At 39.1% G+C, this 25,927-nt stretch overlaps 1 protein-coding gene across 1 annotated transcript in view; it reads left to right on the plus strand.

Moving 5' to 3' along the window:
- Window positions 1–25,725, plus strand: part of polrmt (polymerase (RNA) mitochondrial (DNA directed)) — a 41,070-nt gene extending 15,345 nt beyond the window's left edge. Inside the window, exons 10-21 of the mRNA XM_055053292.1 lie at window positions 1,238–2,023; window positions 2,691–2,813; window positions 3,179–3,301; window positions 4,842–5,021; window positions 6,127–6,213; window positions 7,747–7,860; window positions 13,436–13,488; window positions 17,843–17,941; window positions 18,239–18,311; window positions 20,724–20,815; window positions 22,142–22,221; window positions 24,782–25,725. Coding sequence (XP_054909267.1) covers window positions 1,238–2,023; window positions 2,691–2,813; window positions 3,179–3,301; window positions 4,842–5,021; window positions 6,127–6,213; window positions 7,747–7,860; window positions 13,436–13,488; window positions 17,843–17,941; window positions 18,239–18,311; window positions 20,724–20,815; window positions 22,142–22,221; window positions 24,782–24,831 — 1,860 coding nt within the window. The 3' untranslated portion in view covers window positions 24,832–25,725. The remainder of the gene's footprint in view (window positions 1–1,237; window positions 2,024–2,690; window positions 2,814–3,178; window positions 3,302–4,841; window positions 5,022–6,126; window positions 6,214–7,746; window positions 7,861–13,435; window positions 13,489–17,842; window positions 17,942–18,238; window positions 18,312–20,723; window positions 20,816–22,141; window positions 22,222–24,781) is intronic.
- Window positions 25,726–25,927: the final 202 nt, after the last annotated feature.

Here is a 25,927-nt window from a genome sequence, read left to right on the forward strand (position 1 = left end):
ATGGGGTCATATGACCCTTTTTTTTTAAATCACTACTGTTTAGGAGCAGATGTTTGCATCTGCAGCATTCTTTTAGTCTTACATTTTAGTGGCTTAGGGTAAAAGTTACAGAAGCTTTTGAAAACTTCAAGCTCTCCAAAGGATTAAAAATCAAGGAACAAATGAACAAAACTTTTCCATTTTCAGTCCTCCCAATTTGTCAAATTAGGTCCTAAATTAGAGATAATGTCACCATACACAATTACATTAAGTAATTGAGAAAGTTATCGGTGACCTTTGCATTAACAAAGAAAAAAGGAGTAGAAAAAAAAAAAAAAAAAAAAAACCTTTAAGGACTTGACCTTCACTTTTGTCACAAAGATTGTTCAGAAAGCCTGTTACCTTGAACACTTGAGCGCCCTTCTATCCAGCATGAAGCTCCTAGGAGGGTGATTTATAAAAACCACTTTCCCCTGATGGGGAATGGTGGTGGTAGCAGTTGAGTAAGATGAATAGGGCCCAGCCTAATCCCTTTTTTTTCAGTGTCCCCTTAATTGGCTCGCTGATTTACTGCCTTGGGAGCCTGCAGCAGACTGAGGTGACCACGCTTAGAGAAACGGGCAGATGTGTGGGTTGTTGAGCTTGATGCGCTGTGACAGTGAGACATACTCTAGTCAAGTCTTGTGTAATTTTCTATTCTTGTAGTTTCAGACCCTTTTCTCCATAGTGATTAACCCATCAGGGGGGATCCTAATGATTTTATTGCACAGCATGAAGGTTTGACTCATTGGAGTGACGCTGAGGTGTTTCTGTCAGGTTACAGTCAACAAATGGAGCTCTTTTTATTCACTGCTTCATGCATTTTAAGTAAAATCAGACATAATATGCATAACAGCAATCCTACTAGGGCTATCTTCTCTAACAATGACTTCTGACAGATATTTTACATTAAACTTTTCGGGAATATTTATATGAGTAACATTCTTTAAAAATATAAAAACTTTAAAAAAATAAAATATACATTCTTGGAAAGTCTGATGAAAATGTAGGTATTTCTCAGGACCAGATAGATATGGAAAAGAAAAACTGATTGGTAGCTATCACATTTTGCTAAACTTTTGAGAAGCAATTAAGCCTCAAGCTCTTTTGTAAAATGTTTTTTTTTACAGATTTTTTTTTTCTATGAACAACTCAAATATTCCTGATCCAAACATATCAGTTCAGACTTCATCTGCAATTCACCTGGTTTTCCCTTCAGATCGGCTTCATCAAGCCACACCCCATCTTGACACAAATGCAGCAGGAAGCCATGGAGACCAAGCTGACTTTTGACTCGTCAGTGATGCCGATGCTATGCCCTCCGGTGCCGTGGACATCGGTGAAGTTCGGCGCCTACCTGCTCACCCCGGCTAAGCTAATGCGCAGCACACCCGGGGCCACGCAGCACGAGGAACTGCTGGAGAAGTGTCCGAATCTCCACCCAGTTTTTGACTCGCTCAACCAGTTGAGTAATTGTGCCTGGAGGATCAACAAACCAATTCTGGACATAATCATCTCCATCTTTAATGATCGGGGCAGTGATAAGTTGGACATCCCTCCGCCTCTGTCAGAAGCCCCTAAAATACCCCACTTCAACCCTCAAGACCCCATTTACACAGCCAGCGAGAAGGCACACATGAAACGAGAGGTGATCACTGCTAAGAAGAAGTGCAGCGAGATGCACAGCCTGCGAATCGACGCTCTTTATAAACTCTCCATTGCCCACCACATGCGGGACAAGCTGTTCTGGTTTCCCCACAACATGGACTTCAGGGGGCGCACCTACCCATGTCCTCCGTATTTCAATCACTTGGGAAGTGATGTGACTCGGGCAACGCTCATGTTCGCTGAGGGGAAACCTCTTGGTCCCAAGGGTTTGGACTGGCTAAAGATTCACTTGGTCAACTTGACAGGGTTAAAGAAGAGAAGCTCACTGCAGGGACGTCTGGAATACGCCAACAGCATCATGGAGGACATCCTGGACTCGGCAGACGACCCTCTGAACGTTAGTTCACCTTCATTTTTGGATCACTATTACCTGAAAGCGAGTTAAAATGTAATTGGCTTGGTAGAGGGTGTCTGCACATCTTCAAAAAGTTTTAAATGATAACATTTAAGACCTGTAACATATTAAAGGCCAATTTACTTTTTAAATAAATGTAAGTCTTTAAAATACTGTATATTAATTTGAAATATCTGAATCACATTTCTTTACATTTTGTCTCGAAAGGACTATTTAGTCTCATATATTTAATCTTCATTTTCATTAAGTTCTGTGACTGAAAATGGATGAGGCTACTGCTAACTCACTGCCAACATATCCTTGCTAGCTCTCTAGATTGCTGCTATATTTTATTTTATTTTTTTAGATCTGTTATGGGTAACTGTCATGGGATGGACCCAAAAGTTGACCTTTGAGGTCTATTATTGGTCTCAACTGGCAAATTTATTGCCACTTGGCTGGACAAAGTTAATATGTTTCTTTGGAGATTTATGTCTTAAATATTATTCATTAAATATGAGGTGGTGAAACATGCAGAAACCTTGCTGGTAGAAATTTCTTCAAAAAGACTAAATACACAAATGGTAGAACAAACAGGAAGCGATATTTTTCGTATATGTTTCTCTTAGCAATCTGTTATGTGTATACCTTTTTTTTGGTCTCTTTTTAGGGTAAAAAATGGTGGATGGAGGCAGATGAGCCATGGCAGGCACTGGCCTGCTGTATGGAGATAGCCAACGCAGTCAGGTCACCCGATCCAACTAAGTTTGTCTCTCACTTTCCTGTTCACCAGGTACTGAGAAAAAAAAAACAAAAAAAACATTAAAAATACTTGCAGAAATTCTAAGAGGTGTCTCAAAGGTGGAAATATTATCTTTACCAAATCTTCCTGTTATTTTATTTTGACAGCTTTACTTAGTGTGGTTGTGTTGGTTATTGCTTGAGGCATAAATAGGGGTAAAAATGCATGTGACTGCTGACTGTAAAATTGTTTAATATTGTTATTTCTCTTCACTTTATGTTTCCCTCCCCTGTTAAATCATTATTGCAAATAAGAACTCATTCTTAATATTTCATCTGGTTAAGTAAAAGTTGAATGAGTGAATGAACAATCAGTCCTTCACTGCCGTGTTCATCGACGAGCCTTTTCTCTCTCAGGACGGCTCCTGTAACGGTCTCCAGCACTATGCTGCGCTTGGCAGAGATGTTATCGGTGCGACTTCAGTCAACCTCATGCCCTGCGAGGTGCCCCAGGATGTATACAGCGGCGTAGCACAGCAGGTGAGCAGTGGTGGGCTTTTTGTGTAATTTACCAGCATTTAGTTCCAACCTTTACGCTGTAAAAACTTGATGTTACACAACAGGAGACGGGATTTTACGAGGCACGCTGCAGTTGCTCAGTGGTTATTATTCAGATGACTCACTCAGTCCCAAAGTGAGTGACAAGCTGAGCATGGAGAATATTTTTAAGTTTCTAAGTTTAGGTCTTGCATTTAAAAGTGCTTAGTTTCTCTTGCGCTGCATCAAAGTCGAGGGAGAGAGAAGACACTTTGTTATTCTTGTAAAGTTTTAAAGTTTATGTGTTTGCATGAAAGCACCCAGGTTGCATAAACACTTAAATTGGTCCCAGTTGCAACTTTCTGGCATTTCAGAACAACAGGATTTGAACTGAACCAAGGACAAGCCTCGGCTTCTCTAAGGGCAGTGACTGTAACTTCAGACTAAACGCTATAAATTTGAGATTGCTGCAGTTTTAGTGGGCTTCATCCTAATCTGGGCTTTGCAGTTATTATTAGATTATACTGTTTATGACATCAAGCGCTGAAACAGTAAACGATCACACTGGAATAAAAATATATATATATATATATTTCTTATTCATAAGGGCAAGTTTGTGTCTCTCTCTGGTAATAGCCACGTAATTTGAGATATGCAGTGAGCGCTGCATGTCTCAATGCCCTCAGTTTGTAAATAGAATAGAAATATTCTTTAATGTGGGGGAATTCAGATGCACCAACAGCAAGTTAAAGGTAAGTAGAAGCATGCATATTCATACAAATTTAAAAAGTACATAAAAATAAGAATGATACACTGTACAGTGAGGACAAATTTACAACATAAAAAATGTACTGTACAATTATTAAAAACAGCATACCAAGACTGAAAAAATGTGAAACTGAGTTTGATAATTTGAAGAAACAATTAAATATTCTTACCAATATATGTGCATTGAAAAAGAACATACTACATGCAAGAAGTGAAAAAAAAAACATCAATAAGGATGTGAAAAAACCAACAACAGGAATAAAAGAACATGAGTTTAGAGAATTGTTGTTTATAGTTTTACAGCTGCTGGTAGGAAGGATCTGTTATAGTAATACTTAAGATCTAGCAGTTTTATGCATGGGGTTTCAAATCCATTAATCAATTTTTCAGTGTTATGCATCTCAGATTTTAGGATGTGTTTGTGAATTATTTTGAATATATGAAATATTGTATGTTAGTTCCCAAACATAAACAAAATATGAGGCATTGAGAAGGATTTTAGTGTGATCTCTTTAAATATCATTACCTGCGGTTCTCTTGCAATGTAGATGTGCAAATAAGTGGATTATCAAGGGATTAAGATGCATCCAATGCATCCACTATGTCTCTTTCTAAAATCCCAATTAACTCTATTGAAGCTTGAGTTTGTAGTAAGATAAAGAGTTAAAATATTTCCGCGTTATCGATGCTTTAGCAATGAACTATGTTCTCAAATTCCCTAAAAAGCTTGACTGACGTAGAAGACATTTTTCTATCTCCAAAAAATATGTTTCAGGTCGAAGAGCTGCGAACTCGGGATGCTGCAAAAGGCATGAAGATCGCCCAGGTTCTGGAGGGCTTCATCAGCAGGAAGGTGGTCAAACAGACGGTGATGACTGTGGTGTACGGAGTCACTCGTTACGGAGGGCGGCTGCAGATAGAGAAGAGACTAAAGGAGATTGAAGAGTTTCCCAAGGTACAGCAGTGGTTGAGCTGGTGATGAGTGAACACACTGTTCACTAATATTTTTAGCCTTTAATCATTGTGATGTCACGATCAGGGTCTCTTACCTTTTCCTCACAGTTTTTTTTTTTACTTACACAGGGATTATTATTACAACTCGAAACATTTGTGTCATTGTGATTGGACCTGCCATAAAATTAGTTGTGGGACTCAATTTAATAAAATCATTTTTGATCATTTCTGATGTTTCTTTGTAGTCTGGAAAATATGGAAATGTGTGAAATAAGAGTAGAAAAAGAACCCATCTGGTTCTAGGTTTTTCCGTCCGTTCGTTCTGACATGGAAAAAGTATGTTCACCCGGTTTTACAGAGTGACTCTCCCATCGTAATCTGAACAGTGCAGTGAATGTCTGCTGTGTGCAAACATGTTGACAGATCCAGAGCAGTTTTGAGGCAAGGAATGAACAAATCAAATCTTGCCAAAATGAGTCGGACGTGTTGTTTTCAACATTTATGCACTTCGGCTGTTTAAGATTTCTATCCGACAATTCCTCTGCTTGATAATGTGACTATATATTTATGTTAAATCTATTTTTTAGTTCAGGACCACTATTATTTGGACATAAAAGGATTTCATGTGAATAATTGCTACCTGGGTAGGAGAATTGTTGTCTGTAGAACATTCTATGCTTATCATCTGTCCTCCAGTTAACTAGTTCTTAAAAATACTTGAAGAAAATGACACGTTTCACATAAAGGGCATCAGCATAACGCCTCTCAGCCCATAATCCTCACAGCAGTGTTCTAAATGACTTCTGCTTAATATCCTGTATTGGTTTTAACAGGGAATTGGGTGGGCCTATAATTGTGACTGATTACGGTGGGGATGTGCTTTGAGCAGGAGGTAGCACCTACTGTGGAGATCATGTTCCTGTAATATGAGGCTAAATGCAATCCAATGTCCTGCAATTTATATCCATTATTTCCATTACACTTTGGATTTGCTACATTAAGTACAACAATAATAGTAACTAAGAGCCAAAAAGAAACTAATTTTAATGTCATTAATTATTTTGATATAGCGTGAATAAGAGTTTTTTTTTTTCTTCGCGTTTCAGGAGCACGTATGGGATGCGTCATATTACCTTGTGCGCCTGGTGTTCAGTGGCCTAAAGGAGATGTTTACGGGAACCAGAGAGATTCAGGTGAGCCAGTTTCAACCATGCAAACATTTAATTTGTATTTTACTCTAATTGTCTTTAACAGTTTCTAGGGGAGACGTTACAATCAGGGTCCACTGTTGATTGACCTGGTTTAAAACTTTCTTTTTCAACTTTGTTCTTACTCATTGCTTAATTAATTCTTGAGATGATTGGTTTACATACACTGCAAAAAGCACCTAGCTGTATTATGAGGCATTTTTTTCCCAAAGGTGTTACTTCATCACTTTTGGATCACTCAAAAATAGAAAAACTGCTTTATTCAATAAAGAGCTGAAAAGTTACACAAAATATGCAATCATCTTAAATTTATGGAGTTTGAAGGACTTAATCAGCACTGATATTGCGAACTGCTATAAATACTGCAAACATTGTTACCTCTCAGTTGGGAGTCAGCTGATGCATATCAGTTGCCGAATTTAGACCTTGTCAGATCTTACATTGTGAAATGTGTTTAAAACTATGACAACAAACTAACTCAACATTAATTTTAAAATGTGTCTTTAATATAAGTCATATCATTGGTACCTTTATATTCAAAAACTCAATTGATTTAGGTAATGTTTCATTAAAATGATGTTTTGGATTTAGTTGGTTTGCCTATCAAATTTTCTGTGATCAGTGATGTGGGGGTCAAATGCTCAAATGTGTTGTTTTTTTTTCTCCTGTTTATTTTCATTGAAGGCATTGAACCTAGAAAAAAAATGTCCCAACATTTTTGTTGCCAACCAACAGTACGTACTTTGTCATATACTGTACAATATGCACGAGTTTAATACCACTCACATAAAAGTTGGGAAGATGACATTTGTGCTCTTTATGTGGGCCAAAATGAAAATGAGTTTGGTTCTGCTTTAAACTTTGCTTTGACCATATGTCCAGTCCTCACATTCATTATCCTTTAGCGTCCATGAAGTTACTGACAGATGTCCCTGTAGTTATTCTTTTACTTTAGTGACTGTGCTTCAAATACTTTCTTTTGCAGAAACAACAAAGTTCTACTTTTTCACAAATCTTTATGTTTGTGTGCATATATGTGGTGAGGCAGTAAAGGCTCCTTTTTTTGGGAAATGGTTTCACTTATGCAGACAGGTTTGCTGCAGGTTTTCATAGCGAGCAACAGCTTCTGACCTGTTCTACAACAACGGCGCCACAGTTGTTGGCCTCTCAGCAGAACAGCAGATTTAGGGCTGCAATCCAAAGATCGTTTCTTGACGCGGTAGTTGGCTGACGTTTCTGTGTTCTGTGGTTGAAAATGTACCAGAGGATCTATTTATGGGTCTGATTTATTAAATTTTGATCCAGCAGACCATGAAAGCTTTATCTCAGTGAACTCAGTGATTTGAACACGTCTACATACACAAACACGCGCATGCGAGCATGGATACGACCATATGCGCATGGCAAATAGTTAGCGGATCCCGGGTACTGAAAGTCCTCTGAGTTTACTCATCAGTATGTGTCCTCTATTTTTATTTTTTTGTTGTTTTTATCACTGCTGGTGTCTTTCTGTTGCAGGACTGGCTGACAGGAAGTGCCAGGCTCATCTCCAAGTCTGGCCACACGGTGGAGTGGGTGACACCCCTGGGTTTACCGATCATTCAGCCTTATCACCGCGCTCGCAATTTATTGGTAAGTCTCACCGTAGGACTGACTTTCCACTGCAGATACTTGATTTAACAGATATTTGAAAGTAGTCAGTCAACTTTTACTGCTTCTTGTAAAAGTATTTCTATACTTTCAACCTGTTCAACTAGCCCTTCATTAAAAGTCTTTATTTGTACTGACTGTCTTGTCAGAGCAAAATGTTTTTGCTTTGACCATTCCATTCCAGCTTTATTATGAAGTACTTCAAAAGCAGCACAGTTGACCAAAGTGCTGCACACCATAACCAAAACTAAAACAAGCAAAAGAAATACAATTGTTTATTTTATATTCTTTGCAGCTTTCTTTTCAGAGGAAATAGGACTCACAAAATGATTCAATCAATTAAAGTTTTAATCTTCCCATCGCATCAGTGTCTCATCCGTGATTTTAAGCGGTGTTTTTTTGTAGATGCCATGTTCGTCTTGGGCTTTCCGAATCTCTGGGTTTGCTGCCGGAGTGCGCCACCGATGGTGTATTGCGATTATTTTAAGTGGTGCAACTTTAATAGACCTCTGCAACATAGCCTGTTTTGTTTGTCGCTATGGAGATCCTGACAGTAACACGTCTTCGAGATATAACATGATGACTGCGTGCCAGCGTGTCTGCAGATAACACAGCTTCGTGTGTGTTACGCAAACTGGGAAGTGTTCCTGTCTGCATGAAGAGGGAAAAACACTAACCTCTTAACTTCTTAATTGTTAATGACGTGAAGGACGGAGGCGGACATGTTGCCGACCAAATAAGTAACTCATGGGCTTGCTCAGCATACAAACTGCTCTTTTAGTCTGACTTCAAGCATAAGGTTGTCTTAGACAGGAAATGCCACCGCGGTAGCAGGTGCAAATGACTTGGAGTGACAGATGGTGAATCCCCTGAGAGAGCGTCTCTCTCTCGCTGCTGGTGGTGAATTCCCTGATCTGACCTCCTTCTTTTGATTTACAAAAGGGACCAGAAAGATGCTTAGCTGAGCTCCTTTTCCCTCCAAGGCCTAAAAATAAACGAAATAGTAAACAAATAGGTTGAATGAGATTTTACTCATCATTTTCTTGATCTGCTTCATTAATTCTCTAATCCAGTTGCATCACTGGGTAACAAAAATGAGACCATCTTGTAGAAAGGTCACCTTTGCAAAGTACAGCTGGATTAAATTTAATCTCTCAGTCTCCTCGCTGCATCAAACAACCAGGGCCGCTCCGTTCCTGTGGGTTATCAGTAATTACACAGTAGATAGAAGGCTAGGGTGGAGAATAATGCTGTGTGGAAAAAAAGAAAAAAAAAAAAACAGAAAATAAGGTGAAAGTAGCGGGTGTTTTGTCGCAGGAGAATTGTTTGTGTACATCTGAGATGAAAAAGACCATGAACAGACTTTGGAGAGGACCCCTTACTAGAATAGAAGACACTAATCCAATCAGAGGTCACTTTGGCTCATGTTTTTTTTATTTTTTATATACTCTCCCCTCCACCCAGGGTGGCTGTAGTATAATCTTTGTCAGCGGATGCTAACTCGAGGGAATCATCAGATGGATTGGCTGGATTTGACCGGATTTATGGGTTTATAGTGTGACTAAAAGCTTGTGATCTAATGTCCTCTGTGTGAGAATAATTAGTCCCTTCTGGGTTTCACTGATCAGGCCTCTCTAGAAGAAAAGTTTTTATTAAGTACACTATTGCTGCTTGTGGCCTGTAACAGTTTGAAACTAATGTACTGTCAATAAATAATTCATCTGATCGGTGTTACAAGCCCACTGAGGTCGCTAAAGTTGAACCGACTTTTTCACCAGCATCGGATGGATTGTATGACACGCATGTAAAAGCTGCTATCGCTTCGAGTTCCTTCACAAAAGTATTCAAATCCCTTAGACCTTTTCAAATTGTATTATGCTGCTACCACATTTTAGATTGCAGCGTGGGGCGCTTGGATTTAGCCTCTTGACTATGGGAATGCTTCTCCTTCCATCCTTATGGCGCTTTTCCTTCGTGTGACTTTCCATTGAAATTCATGAAATGTATCTGCAAATGTCAATGTGATTCCGTTCAGTTGCCCTACATGTTTTTTTTTTTCTGACTTTTTTCAGAATCTTGTGGCATTTTGGGCCGAGCTAAATATGCGGATCGCGTTGTAATGGTAACACCCTAGAAAAGTTACGTTTATTGGGGATATGAACAACTATAGGCCAGTGCAGGTGTGGCTAGGTGAAACAAAGATGATTGAGAAAAGAAAAATATTGCCGCACAATTGATGTGTGATGCTCACCTTCCTCTGATGAGGTCTCCATTTGTCTTGGTTGCATGGATTCAACCAACTCCCTACACAGATCATATGCTCTGTTCATGCATTGTAATACAAGGTAGGGATTTGATTTACAGTATGGCAGATAATAACTGGAAGCTTCTCCTTACACCTGGAGATTGGATGTTAAGGGGAAATAGGCTGATTGTTTCATCATCAGTCCATCTACATCCATCACTGTTAAGATGTCAGCCATATAATGTGATTTATTCTTCTTCCTTTGCTTCTGTTCTTAAAGCTTTCTCTGATTGTGTGAATCTGTCAATCAACACACAGCCACCTTTAACCAATTGACTTGAACCACCAAAGCGAGAAGCGTTATGACCCCCTAAAGCTAGGCTCAATGTTCTTTCATTCCTGCAGCTGCTCCCACCTCTCTTCCTCTATGTTCATCTTTGCCTCTTTAATGTACTCAGACGGTCTTTTCTTTCTTGGAAAGAAAGAGTTGTTAGTGGTAAACCCTGTAGAATCCCCTAAGCAGGTACCTCTGTTTCAGTGGCTCCTGGTGTCAGAGGAAATGGATAATCTGGACAAGAGTGTACATGACAGCAGATAAAAAATGAAAAGAAAAAAAGTAATTTCATGTTAGACAAGCATCACTTATGACAATGTTGTTTTTAGCTCTCCTTTTTAATGCTCCCTGCACACACTTTCAACTGTATGGATTATTATATAGTATAGTCCGCTCATATGTATTTGTCTAAAAAAAAAAACATATACTATATTATAACCTTTTCTAATGTTGGACTGCATGTCATAAATTAATTGTGTATACATCCATACTTTGTCAACAACCTTCAGTCTGCTCTGAAGGAGCGCTCCAGTTCTGAAGGACAACCAGTTCAAAATCTGGACATACATCCTGTCTCCATTCAGCCCAACTGGGATCAACACTGGGATTAATTTCATAATGAATAATGAGTACAATTATCAATCTTTACATCTACAAATGTGGTAAGAGTTTTACCCCAGTTTTTTTCTGTTGGTTTATCTCATAGAAAAACTTTAAAGCTTAATTGTTTTTTCTAGGTTCTGTAAAAACAAAAGGAACCCAAAGCAACTGTGATGCAGAAAAGTCTTTTCGGTCATTTGTAGCTTATGCTTAAATGTTTCTTATTGTATGATTCTCTGTTGAAAATTTTCATTATGGGCCTTGAAATTTCCATTACTGAATGTGAAAAGTCCAAAAACAGCAGTGTTCTCATTCATGGTTAATTCTCACACCTAACACAGACTCATCTAGAAATAATTCCTCGACGAAGCTTGTGTGAGGGTGACTAATTTACAGAAGACTCATCAGATGCTATTATAACCAGATGTATTGATCCTGCAGTTTCAACCCTTTTTTTTCAATGCTTACTTGGCTACAATCAATGTTTAGGATCACTGAGAGTACTTCTGACAAAGAGTCTATTTCTCCCCTGAAATGTGTTCTTCAGGTGACGGGGATGCATTTAAAAAGCTTCAAACACAGAGGAGAGCTTACAACAGGACATGTTTGGTTTCTTTTTTTTTTATTGGGTCGTCATTTTCGATCCAGAATAAATGTGAAAGTGGAAAGAAGATTTATCCAACAAGCAAGCAATCTGGGTCATGACTGAGTCATGCATTTAAATTACTTTTTTCTTTTCATTAAGTCACAATGGCGGTCGTTTCTTTCAGTACTCCATTATGGTTAAAAGGAGCGAGAATTCAAATAATAACAAACAAACAAAAAAAATCTTTCCTCCACAACAGTCAAGATTTGTAGCCACTTAGTAAATAATTTGAGTTTATCAATCAATTTCCCCTCAGCCACTCAAACAGAGGAACCCAACGCAGTAACTTACCGGGGATCCAGCATCCTGCTTAATATGGATTAATTATCATCACTTGGCTGTCTGTGATGCAGCTACTTGTACTTGACCTCAAAATCAAGGAAATTGATGCAAATTAGTCCTCATTAATCAATGGGAACAAACAAACAAACACATTTTCTGTTCATTCAATTTACTGTGGCTAATTTAGCTCTGAAGCCTGCTACGGATGTCTAAAAGCAATTCGATTATTTATAGTGCAGATAACTGTGTTTGCGGCACCCTAAATATAGTTTAATTGCACCTTTCAGTGCTGAAGCTCCATTCCGTCACTGAAATCACTAAAATGTGTCCAGGCGGGGTAATGGAGAGGGAAACACTGGGATCCATTACCGTTGGCCTGGCGCAGGGTAAACACTATAATAGTATGAGTGTATATTGACAGGAGGTATGCTATCTGTTGCCAGTTTTATCTATGGGATGAGAGTCGCCTCTCATCACCAATTTTGCAGCGATGCCAAGTTTAGGCTAAACTCATTCTTGGTACAGCTATGAGGGGAGCCTTCTGTTGTTTGGAAATGAAGAAAGGAAACGCTGTATAATGAAGACGAACAGCAGAATTGAAATCATGTTTATCTGAAGCCAGCTCGGTGTGCATGTACTAGCAAATCGCCTGCTCTGGTCAGTTTTCCTCTCTCTTCTGCTGATGGTTTGTTACAGGGATCAAGTGGATAATAGCGCTCTCTTCCCTTCTTCCCGTACTTATTCTCTCAGGAGTGCTACGCTAATGTGGAACTGCATTGTCAATAAATGTGCTAACGTATTGCCGAGAGTAGAAAGCACCACTTTTTGCACGATTATCAGGAGTGGTATGAGAGGATTTTGACCATATCTTCATTATATCGTGTACTATAAAATCTCCAACTCAAGCTGTATAAAGTGGGATACTTATTAGATTTAGGCATATCGGATGATGCGTGCTTGTATAATAAAGGAGGGTGTGGCCTGTGAAGAACAACAAGCATCAATGTGTGCAAAATTATTGAGCAGTTTTTATTCCTCCAGCGAAATAGATTTTAAAAAATTGAAGTTCACTGACTCTAAAAAGAGTCAGGCTGTCTTTACGGCAGAAGGAACTTATTTTCTCCATGATGTCCTTAAAGAAATGCTGCCAATGCATCGCATGTTCATGTTTTATTTTTACAAAATATCAAATGGTGCTTTAATTAAGAAACATTTATTTACCACATTTTGAGCTCCACAGAAATTATATATGGCAGTGAAAACAAAGTCTTTCTTTTTTCACTTTTTATGTTTTGTTTGGGAAGTTTAAAAAATATTTTTATTTTTTGCTTTGCTGCTATGAGCTTCTATTGTAGTAATAAATGCATTCTGGTCTTTTTATCCTAATTACTTCGTTGGGCATGTTGATAAACTGTTCCACAAAATTAATTTCATTGTTTTTGTTTTCCAGCTGAAGAGTACCATGCAAGATATAAATCTCCAAATCAGCCACGACACTAAAGAGTAAGTCCCTCTGTAGATTTATTTCAGTTTGTCTGATCTTATATAAACACTCACCCAGCAGATACAGTAGGACCACATTCCTCTCTTAAGGCACTTTGTGACATCACTAAAATGTCACCAGTAAGTTTGATCGTAGTGACCTGCTCTTATTTTTAAACGGTGAAGACCCACATGAACTGAGGCAAGTGAGGCCTGCAGTGTTTTTGTTGCGGTTCTGGGTTCTTGTTTAATCTGCTGGATGAGTTGACGGTTTTTTGTGATTGGCAAAGCAATGTCGTCTTAGACAAAAAAAAAATATATATTTTTTTGCAGTTTCAAACGTGGCACCCACAACGAGTTTATTGCTGGACTAACCCTAACCAGTAGCACACTGGTTCATTAGCACACTTATGTCATATCAGAGCTTCACTTTATGCACAAATCAGGATCAACTTGTCTTGGGGGAAAAAAAGGACTCCAGTGAGTTGTAAAAAATATAATTTCCAACTTCTATTCCAGATAGCATTGACATAGTACAACATTTGCATTTTGGATTAGTAATTGCTGCACACAGTTTGAGTAAATAATTGGGTTAAAACCAAAAGCTCTGTAGCGGCAATACAAATTAATTAATATTAGTGTTAAAAGAAACCTGTTCTGGTAAACACAATGTTAATGTGTTGTTTGCTTTAAACCGATCTTTGTTGGTTTAAAGCTTCTAAAACTACCAGCTGCTCTAGACATTAATAAGTTAAACAAAACAATTATGTGAATTAAACCGCATTGATTCAAATGAGTCTTAAAGACGAAGCTTCAAAATAAAGCCAAATTTCTCTTTGATGAGCATTAAATGCCTTAAATGTTGAGGGCAAAGTTTGAAACAAGCTGGAGTTATAAGAGGTGAGAGGAGCAAAACACAACAAAGAGAGACAGACTGAGAGACAGGAATCGTAAATGAAGTAATGACAGAGGCAGAGCAATGGAGACATGGCCCAGAAAGACTGACAGCTGTCCTCTTCAGTCTGACATCCACCACTGCTGATCCTGCCTTGTGAATATGAAACAACAGGCAAATTGGATGGAGAGCAGGAGGGTGGTGGGAGTCAAGAGTTGAGAGGAAGGAAACAGCTCTGCCTTTTTCAACTAAAATTGAAGATCTGCTGTCAGCAAAACCATCATTGTCTGAGTGGAACTTGACAACATCATTACAACTTGGTTTGGTCTCGCATTAAAAACGTACCTTCGGGTCTTTACAAACCACCATGATAACATGAGCGCTTACTAAAGCTCTGGGTATCAAATCATCTGTTCAGCTGCTGAGTTAAGGCCTCATGTGTCCAGGTTCCTCTGTAGTCTTGAAAAGTCTGGGGATGGATTTTGATCAATGTCCATGTCTGAAGTCTGGAAAACAAAGTTTTACGATTGTACCTCTTACATACGTTTAGAAATAAAAATGAGAGTTTTAAATTGTATTCATATTTGCCTCATAATTGTTTTTGTGTTGCTCCAGTTTTTCCTTGTACTTCTGGGTTTAAACCTGGATCAAGCATGTCTCTTGTATTGGGTTTCTTTTGAATGCCAAACAATGCATTGAAATGTAATTTTTGTGGAAATTTAGTGAAAATAAGGTATCATCAAGATGTTCCAGATTTTAACCAATTTCAGCTTGTCAATATTTCAAAATAGCAGCACAAACACTGAATCAGGAGCAACTTTCAGGGCTTTTTCATAATGTGTGGGGGGAATGCAACTTGTGTGCTTAAATCCCCATGTTGTCCCACAAATTGATGGAAATATCAAGAATATCAAGTTAGCAAAATATATTTTGAAATGAAAAATTGTCTGTGTCATAAGGAGTGTTTTATCAGCAAAATTAAAAGTTATTAATCCGCTAGTTCAACTCGTTGGCAGTCATTATAATAGAGGGTCGAAGTAATTTTTTATTCATCAGTCCTGTCATGGAGGAGATTTTTCCAGCTCATGAACGCGGCATGTTGCTGTTGTAATTTCTCCGGAAAATATTAGCCTCATAAATTCTTTGCTTCGTGAGTCAATTTCATTCGGCTTTCCATTACCGACGTACATAAAGACTCCTTTCATTGGTTTTCTTCTTCTTGTAATGACTTTTTCTGATGGTGCATTCAGTAACACAAAGAAAATTGCATACTTTTAAAAGGGAAAAGATGAGAACAATGTAGTATAATATCACACATTTGTCCTTGCTGCGTGCAGAACATTAGATTAAGTACTGACGGAGCAACATGCGGTAGATTTTGTCTGATTCTGTCATTGTGTTGTTTATTTACAGTTAACAGCAAAGCAAAGTGTTATTATTATTATGTGTTTTTACTGGTAAATCATCGGTGCAGTAAATGCAGCATGATTGCAAGAGAAAAGCCTGCAATAGATAACGATTAAAAGCTTGATTTGAGAATCATTCATGGCTTTAAGTCTAAACTTTAAACATGGACATTATGTTGTTTGTTTGTATATATTCATAAGCCCAACTAAGGTCTTTGATCACAAATTAGCTTATGCTAAAATGCTGTACAGTTTGGAATCACATTATTGTTAATGGAATAATGCAATTTTACATTATTTTAGCCCCAGTAGAATTAAAATTATCTTCTCATTTGATGCATTTTTTGTTTTACATATTTGTGTTAATATACGCTGATACTGATAAGGCCATCAAGCAGTGAGAATCTCTTAGTCGTCCATGATTACGCTTGTGTCTTTGTGTCTTTGCACTGTGTGTGTCTCAAACCAAGAATCAGGAAAAATAGACAATGCTTCTCATGTTTTCACAGCAGAGCTTGCCCTTAAATGAATATCCAGGTATCTTGTTTTTTCGCACAACTCGATCCCTGAACAGCAGGACTAAAAGCACTCTGACAGAAGGCTAACATTTCCAGGCCAGAAAAAAAAACCCTGCTCAGACGAAAAGTGAGAGTGACAGACAGCCGTGGTGTGTTCCTGCCTGTGTGTTTGTGTTTCAGCTTTGGATTTTGGCTCTCTCTGCTCTCTTTGCATTTCCATTAGAGGAATGTTCTGGTCTGTGGCAGCCCAGAGGATTTGAATGGCTCAGGCTCGGGTAATGGGAATACAGGAAGGAAAAGATTGACACGTTGCTGTTTTTGCTGCCAGTTTCATCACCAGAAGCAGCGGTATTATTTTTTAAAATTTAAAATAAATAAAAAAAACCAACAATGTAAGCACACATAAGCCATATTTCTAGAATCTACTCAAATGAAGTTGATGAGTTCAGATTTGCAAGAGTATCTGAACTCATCTCTTGGAGGAAGTCTTTAGAAAAGTTTTTCCAAAATAACGGTGAATGTCAGTAAACATTTGTCCGTGAAGGTGTCCCCACTATAAAAACAGTGAGAGACGTCTCCAAAGGTTGACGCACACTCAAACAAAACAAACGAAGGAACCAGAGACATTCAGTCTGACCTGAAATAAGCACCGCACACCGGAGCAGATGCTGCACACTGAAGCGAGTATAGGGCTCCAGCAGAAAATGTCAAGGGGAGAAACGGTATGCTAAGAAAGAGAGACAGACAAAGACTGACTCAGTATTTGCTGAGACTCAAGGGATGTAGCAGAGGGTGTTTGTTTGTATTACAAACACATTTTAGAGGAAAATGTGTTCTCCATTGCTATAGAGCGAGATTTGAAGAGAAGGGCTTCGCTCTTTGACTAAGGAAACTTATCGAAATACCAAGTTGGTATCAAAAGACGGGGAGATGTTTAAAAGACACAATATGTTATTGGTGATAGAAATGGGTCCTGACTTTTAATGTAGCACCAAACCCAAGACTCTCTTAATTCCACCTTTTAATTTCTAAAGTTTTTGTAACTGTACATAAAATACTAAAATGGAGAAAAAAAAAAAAAGTTTGTGCCCATTTTAAAGATGTGTAAAATATCCATCTTGTAGCACGATCGTATAGTTTCACCTTGAAAACGCACAACCATTAATTTAATCACATGTACTTTTTAAAAATCCTTTTTCTGTCCTGTCATCATAATTGCAAACACCAGAATCGGCTTCATTCGCCAACTTTGTGCGCACAAACAAGAAATTTGGTTCTGCTTGAAAATATAAACATGAAAAGAGAAATGAAAAGTAGGCATGAGGAGTTTGTCAAACTGAGAAAGACGAATCCTCTTCCTCTCAGCCTTGTAAAATGTTATGGGGTAAGACTGAGCGCTGTCCTTGCATGACCTCGTAAAACAAAACGACAAAAAATTATTGCTGACATATGTTTATGAATACGAAGCTCGGATATCCTTAGACGTCGTAAGAACTGCAGGATTCGAACTGCAAAATAGTTTTTCATGTGGCTCTTGGTTGTCTGTGGCTTTTCAGGAGGCCCGACACAGTAAAACAGAAGAATGCATTCCCGCCCAACTTCATCCACTCTCTGGATTCCACACACATGATGCTGACTTCACTCCACTGCTACAGGTATTACTGTTCAAGACATTAGCATGGAAAATCAAAGATTTAGTACTGGCATTACTCACAAAACTCTTTTTCACATATGCAGCTTTTTACTTTTCCGTAAACATGATGTCAGACCAGTGGCTGCACATGAAAGAGAGCTTGTTAACGTTAGAGATTTGTGAGAGATGAGATCTTTCTAGTCACAACTGTAAAACAAACGTTGGCTTTGTTTTGACATTTACGGCTTTCCGTCAAAAGCCTGGCTGGTTTTTAGACGTTTTCTAACGCCTCTCTGCCTCTGCTCTCGTCCTCTCTCAGCGCCGGCCTGACATTCGTCTCGGTTCACGACTGTTTCTGGACCCACGCCCTCACCGTGGACACCATGAACAAGGTATTACGTTACAGTCACCTCCTGTTTCCACAACCTTATCGTCAGTTCACAGCTGTTTCCCTCCTGTCCAATCTCGATTAGTCAGTGTTGGTGATTTATTTGTGGATGTTTTTGGGGGGCTTTGTTGAAGCTGAAGATGGCGAAAAGTGACTCAACACTCAGAGCTTTGTCTTTGATGTTAGAGGAAAGATGTGAGCTCATTTTTTATTTATTTATTTTTTTAAAGCACCAAGACATTGAGGATGCAGGCAATCGAATCAATTTGTGCCATATCCGCGACTGGCACTTTTTGCTATTGTAGACACTTCAGCTAAGTGATGCCGCTGATACAAACTTTCAGTTGTCGCCAGCTCATACATTTTCAGGCTGCAGGGAGCAAACCGAGCCTGTCGAGCTGAATAAACACCTGCCTGTCTCTGCATGTCGATAGTAGATCTGGACTGAGACACGGTGCGGAATAAAACGGATCAAATTATCACAAACCCCCAATTTTCTGTAGCGACGCCTTCAGAGCAAAGTCACGGTTTTATGTTTTTGCCTGATCTCCGAGGAGTTAAAGGCATTGAAGCGGATTCCTCTCACTCCATTTGTTCTCCATCTTTTGACTGGAGAGGCGTATGCCTTCCTCGTTACACAGGTAATTGAACACAGCCAGAGAGCAGACGGGCACCAAATATCTTCATCATCTAAAGCAATTGTTTAAATGATAACCAGTTTGTTCTCCATCCTCTTTTACTCACTTTGGGGCTGTGTGCAGCCTGCCCAGGATGTAATCAAAAGTGGGATTTACTGCATCATAGGTCGACCAATCAGAAAAAAAATTCAGAATTCATGACAAAATTGACTTTGCTGCATAAATTATTCGAGTATTGCATACATATATACATATATGTATATATATATATATATATATATATATATATATTTTTATTTTTTTATATTTCCCTGAGACCTCCCTGATAGCTCTGGAGATGTGGGCACAGCTGTGGATTTTAATTGGGTGCCGGGCGGCTTTGCATGGTTAGGAGACGACTCACGCTGTGTTTTTATTCCTTGAGGAATGAGATAAATGTTTTTCTTGCCCTCATATTGCTGTTTGCTTATTAATCTGACCTGAGTGCAGAGATTCTGACTTATGAATCATTCAGGTACACTGAGAGTTTCTCAAATGTCTGTTTTTCTTTGGGGGTAGTCTGGCTATAAACAGGGATTAAATTGAAATTGCAGATTGGGGGGCTGTTAGAGGGTGGTGAGCTATAGACATCCACAGTAATGGGAATGTTTATACCTCCTCCTCTCCGCTGCACAAATTGTCAAGTGTCCCTTTAAATGCATTTTATAATATATATATTTTTTTTGTATCTAAAATTTGAAGCTTGAGTAAAGGGCTATTTCACTCCTTTTATTAAATAATATTTAATCTTCAAACATAATTCATATTATGAACTATGTTTGATGATTAAATATTTCTTGAAGACATGTCATTCAAGTTTTTATTCTGTATGTAAATGTTGATCTCATAAACTTGGAACAAAAGTTTCACACGTTAGGCACAGTGTTTGATGTTCTGTTCATAGTTTTTTCCATGAACCAGGTTATTTTAACGAGTTCAGATGGATTCTAGACTTTATCATTAAAGGCCTGCATGATTGGTGCTAGCACTGTTGCCTAGCAGCTAGAAGGTCCTGGGTTCAAATCCCAGCCTGGGTCTTTCTGCATGGTGTCTGCATGTCGTCCGGGTCTGGGTCTTGTGTGTTTCTCTGCTTCTTGGTTGACCTGTCCAGGGTGAACCCTGTCTCTCCCTATGGCTGCTAGAACTGGTTACAATTTAACTATTGGTAAAATGAATAAAAACGCTTTTTATAGGAAAGGATCAATATGAAAAATAAGAGCAGGAAAACTAATTGCATTTCCAGACGTTATTTCCTGTTCGCATTGCCTAAATGTTACATTCACTCACATAACAGTGATGACTGTTATAACAGGTGATAATCATAGGCTGTCAGTGTTTTCACACACATCCTTCTATATCCTCACAGTTTGTTTCTCTCAAGATTTAAAACGTTTGAAATTTACCTCTAAGAAACAGAATCCATCAGAACCCTGTTGAAAATGCTGTATTTTTTTTTTCAGGCGTGACCATTTAGTGTCTGCAGTACAAAAACCGAAAAAGAAGAAAGAAAGAAACAAACAAAAAAACATTTAAGTAATAGATTGTGGAGACAGCACAGAGTAAAAGTGTGTTATTTTTGTTGACAGAGCAGCACTTTTTCTGTCGTCACCTCCACTCTGCTCTGTCTCACCTCTGCCCAGCTGTTATCTGCTCAGCTGGTCTGCGTTTCTTTCTGATGAAGTCCTTAGATGAAACTAACGTTTCCTCGCTTCGCTCCCCCTTCCTCTCCTTCCTGTCAGATCTGCCGGGAGCAGTTTGTCGCCCTGCACAGCCAGCCGATTCTCCAAGAGCTGTCCAACTTCCTGCTGCTCAAATACTGCTCCAGAATCAAGTAAGTTTGCACAGGAGCGCATTTGATTTATAAGCTTGGGAGATGTGAGTCTCCTGAGGATCAATGTGACCATGGATTGGTACAAAGAAATAACATTCAGGCTGAAAACCAAAATATATTTTCCTCCTTTTTTTGGGATTGTTTCCTCACAAGAGACCATCAATGCCATCGATCTTTTTATTCTTTCATGAATGGTTGTCACAAACCGCAAACATGCACAAACTGAACACAACATGTAAGGAGGCGAGAGCGAGTTTTGTTTTCTTCCCTCCAGTCGTCCGTGACATTGGATCCAAAACGATTTCCACTCTTTGTGCCAGCCTTACTGGCCTCGGGTCGGGTTACAGTCATCGACTGTCTGTGTTTTCTCTCTTTGGGGTAATTGGGCCCTTCTCCACATCAGCAGCAACAAATCTCACCTTCTTTTAAACTCTGTCAGTACCACTGTTTCTAAACTACACAGATTTTGAAAGACATCAGAGGAAAAGGACACAAAGCTTTTCAACATAAAATCGATGTTTTCAGACATCAAATGAACGCATCTGTTTTTTTTTTTTTTTTGTAGCATTAGCTACACCTTCAGCAGAAGAAAAAATCCTTCCAGCACTCTTTAAAATTACATTAATGTGTTTTGGAGATCTCAATATAATCAAAAAATATTTTTTTCTTCTTGTAATTCAGACTAGAAAGTGGAACTAGCATATTTTTAGTCTTTATTTCTGTTCATTTTGATGATTAAGCTTTACAACTAATAAAAAAAACTATTTCTGATTTTTGAAAGTTACATTAGATGTCATTCCTGTAGAAGCTGGCTTATTAATGGATAGTTTAGTGGAAGGAAGAACTGTTGCAAGAAAAAAAAAAGGAAAATCAATAGGGGAGGTTATAGCCTTGACACAATGAGGTCTTCCTCTCAAACCCTTTTGAGAGATTTGTTGGTGAATGGAAAGGTCTGGGCTGCAGCTGGAGTCTGTGAATTTTTTCGCCATCTTAAATTTACTATGAGTTTCACTTTCTAAATGGATTAAATATATAAATCTGCTTTTTGATGGCACTACAAATGACAGAGATGCACTTGTACTGTCGTAGCAGTATGTAAGCAGTTTAGCTTTAGAAAAATATGTTTTGTTTTTAATAGAAGATGCATATGGCTTGTATTTTGCTTGCAGCTGTCAATGTTTCACTCAGGCATTGAGTTTCTCGCTATCAAACAGCAGCACTGATAACATCTGAAATGGGTCTCAAACTTCCTTCAATACACAAACTCATTTGTCTGTTTTCAAATCTCTTTTTTTTTTTCTTCTTCTTCTCCACCTTTCCTGACAGGAGTGAAGCCAAGAACAAGAACAAGAAGTACCAGGAGTACAGGAGGTTGATGTTGCTGCTGGCCAAAGTGCCCCAGACAGGTCAGTGTCGGAGAAACCACTGGCTCCTCAAAGGATCGGGTTGTCTTTAAAGGGGATCCGAAACAAACAGGATCCTATCTTTTACTTTTTTTCCTCTTGCTTATATGGTAAAAAGATGGCTGCATATTTATCCTCTGAAGATGTTTGTGAGCTGAACCGCAATTCAATCCGGGGCGATTTCTCTAAACAGTTTTGTCTAATCGTTGTTCTCAATGAGATTTTTTTTTCCCTCTTCATAGCAAATGCATCCAAATTTGGTTTGATGGCAGACACATCCATATTTTTTTTTCTCCTTTGATGCCATTGGGTTTTGTCTAGGGCAGCATCTTCCTGTCATTGAGGGGGATTCAGGATTTTCCTGTTACACAACCTCCATCTCTCTGTCTCCATCTGTACCTTCACTGTTTGCTTGGCACTGACAGCGGGGTTGTATAAATCGATTATTGTTAATTGTGTCCCTCTCTTGCATAATCAGCTTATGTTGCTGAGACGGGTCAGGTGTTTACCTCATCGCGCGTATGTGTGTGTGTGTCTCTTCCACAACAGAGTCGATGAATTCAGACTGAAATCTATCATCATATTTAGGCATCTGAATTTGTTAGAACGAGAGTGCAACTTGGTTTCTGTGAGGAATCAGATTGGTGTGTGGATTGACAGGTCCTGTAAAACTATTTAAATCCTTTCAACTTCGTCATGTTTTGTCACATTACAACCTCAAAACTAATGTGAATTTCATTGGGATTTTATGTGATCCACCAACACAAAGTGGAGTATAAATATAGATGTATATTTTTCCCCTGAATCTCTACCAAACCAACTTAACTGTCTCCGCTGAAGAATGCATCCCACAGCATTATACTGCCACCACCATAACACTTTTCAGATTTTTATTTGTAGAATATTTAGAGTCGAGGTCCCTTTGTCTTTTGCTCAGTCGTTGCTTTTTATCAGTATTTGTAATAGTTACGAGGTTAGTATTAGTTATCTCCCGAATGACTAATACAATACAGTAATGTTAGTTGTTGTAATGCGATGAAATAAAAAAAAAAAAGTTATTTGTTAGCCGAAGGCTGATAACTTAATATGTTTTTCATGATTAGCTCAGTTTGCTTTAAAGTTTCTCCTCTGAGTCCGAACACAACAGTGTTGTTTTGATTTAATCGCCGTCCATTATTCGGTGATGGCGACTCCCCAACGGTGGCGCAACATAAGATCGAAAGTAATTACAGAAACACTTTGTGTGGTCGACCGTTTCCCTGTTGGGAAGGTAAATTATGCAGCCTGGTGTTACTAAACAGAAGCAGTTTTCTGGTTTCTGGAATATCAATACAGCGTACCATGGCTGCAGCAACACACCAGGTCATAGGTGAGTTTGTGCTTCAAAGCACCCATGTCACCGTTCTGTTTAGTCATTTCAGTCTTCACTTTTTAATGTTCGTTCCTCAATAATTCACGCTGCAGCTCCCGGTGGTGAACTCAGCTGTCAGAGAGCAAACCAGGCAAAGCACACAGAGCAGGACAGGAGCTCATGTGGAGCTAAAATTAGCATTTGTCAGAGTTCATAGGAAAAGTTCAGCTTTTCATTAAGACCTGAAACTGATGATTTAATCAAAATTGCTTCACATGTGACAAAAAATACACAACTTTTTAAACCGGTATCAGTCATGTTGTGTCGTGTAAATAACAAATTAATGGTTGGTCATATTATTACTAAAGACACCACAGTATAGCAATATACACAGTGCAGGGATTCAGTATTTAATTGCCAATTGTGTTTTTAGTTCCTTGCATTTCAAACTCTACTGGCTAATTATCTGTTTGGCGAGTTGAATGGACTCTAACTGCCTTTGATTCCTGCAACGGATGTATATTTTATTGACTAAAGTTCACAAGCACTGTGAACAAGGAAATGATGGGGAAGAAACAGTGCAGAAATATGGGCTTGTGTAATTGCAATATTTAAGAAAATCATAAATCCATGGGGCTGTACAGTGGCACAGTTGGTACAGTGGTGCAGCAAGAAAGTCCTGGGTTCGATTCCCGGCCCGGGGTCTTTCTGCACTGAGTTTGCATTCTCTCCCTGTGCATGAGTGGGTTCTCTCCGGTTACTCCGGCTTCCTCCCACAGTCCAAAAACATGACTGTTGGGTTAATTGGTCTTTCCCAAATTCTCCCTAGGTGTGCGTGCGTGCGTGCGTGCGTGCGCGGCTGTTTGCCCTGTCCAGACTGGCGACCTGTGCAGGGTGTACCCCGCCTCTCGCTGAACGCAGCTGGAGATAGGCACCAGCAACTCCCGACCCCAATAGGGATAAGGGTGATCAGATAATGTATTGATCATAAATGCATTGTTTTTAAAGTGAAATTGTTTTTGTACATGACCTTGGATTCTTTCGCACAAGGTCACAGTGAAACATGACGCTATTTGTACCGTCAGGTTCCTAGTCGTAACCTGAGCGATTATTTCTTAGTCGGAGGAATATGGCTCTGCGTGCATAATTTATGGTCCGCAACATCTGCCCACTGACTCGAACCTGCTTTGACACGGCCTCTTGTCTCTCCAGGTGATTTTGATCTGCAGCGGGTGAAAGAGTCCACTTACTTCTTCAGCTGAGAGGCCCGCGAGGGCGAAGCAGGCTTAAAGAGATGAGTGGAATTGACAGAGTGCAGCAGGGAGGCTGCTGCTGGCCCGGGAGTCTCAACAGGCTCTGTCTCTCTTGCAGACATGAGGACATTGATCCAGCCGCGCCCTGCCTCCCTTCCTGGCCCACAAACTGCCACTGGAGGCGATCTCATACACTCGCGGTGAACTCATCTGATTAAGCGGCTTTCAGACTGCTGGAGAAGGTGGGCGGGATGCGCGTCAAGGATCTGCATCGGTAGTTGAATGTTAAGCAACGAAAGAAAAATACCTCCTTTGTCAGATGTATATTTAGGTACGTATTTGTGTTCATTTGTAAAACTTGAATCAAATGTGAGCCGTGTCTTTTCGTCCGCAAGTCAGAAACACTTCTGTTGCTCAAGAAACTTTCTTACTGACTGCAATGAGAGCAGATTGGTGGTCTAAGAGTTTGTATGTGTGCGAGATGCTGTAAAGACCACCAACAGAAAAAAAATGAAGATTTTATTTTTATTTTTAAGGTGAAAGTGTTCGTGGTTATTACCCCGGAGAACTGAGCTTTTAAATAAATGCATTTTCTAAAATCTGCTGTCATTTATTCGACCCAAAAGAAGCAGGATGAGTGAGAGATATTTAGTGATGTATTTATCATGAAGGCCTCCCCCTTTTCTGCTGCGCCACAAAGGCTTTCAAGGCATCACAAATCAACTCAGATGTTATTTCTCTGGGCCAGAACCATATCTGGATGTAAAAATAGCAAGAGTGCTTATCTGATTATTACTGCAAACGTTGCAGCACTTTCAGACAAAAGGTGCTGCCGGTGTTCAAAGGCGAAGGCAGCCACGCCGCCAAAGAAAGCTGGCTCCTGTGACAATGTAATGAAATGGAAATGATCTTGGAGTGTGTTGATTACACTGTGGAGTTTTTTTTTTTTTTTTTTTTGTCAAATTTGCATGGCGGCATGCTTGTGGAGAGGCTCTTCATATTTTATGATGCACATAGGTTTTGACTTTGATCAGTTGTTTTTTTTTTTTTTTTTTTTTTTATTCTTGTCCAAATTATCTGTCATCTCACCTGCTGGATTGAGTTC

This window comes from Poeciliopsis prolifica, unplaced genomic scaffold (assembly GCF_027474105.1).
Source record: "Poeciliopsis prolifica strain line A6 unplaced genomic scaffold, Auburn_PproV2 SCAFFOLD002, whole genome shotgun sequence".
Lineage (NCBI taxonomy): Eukaryota > Metazoa > Chordata > Actinopteri > Cyprinodontiformes > Poeciliidae > Poeciliopsis > Poeciliopsis prolifica.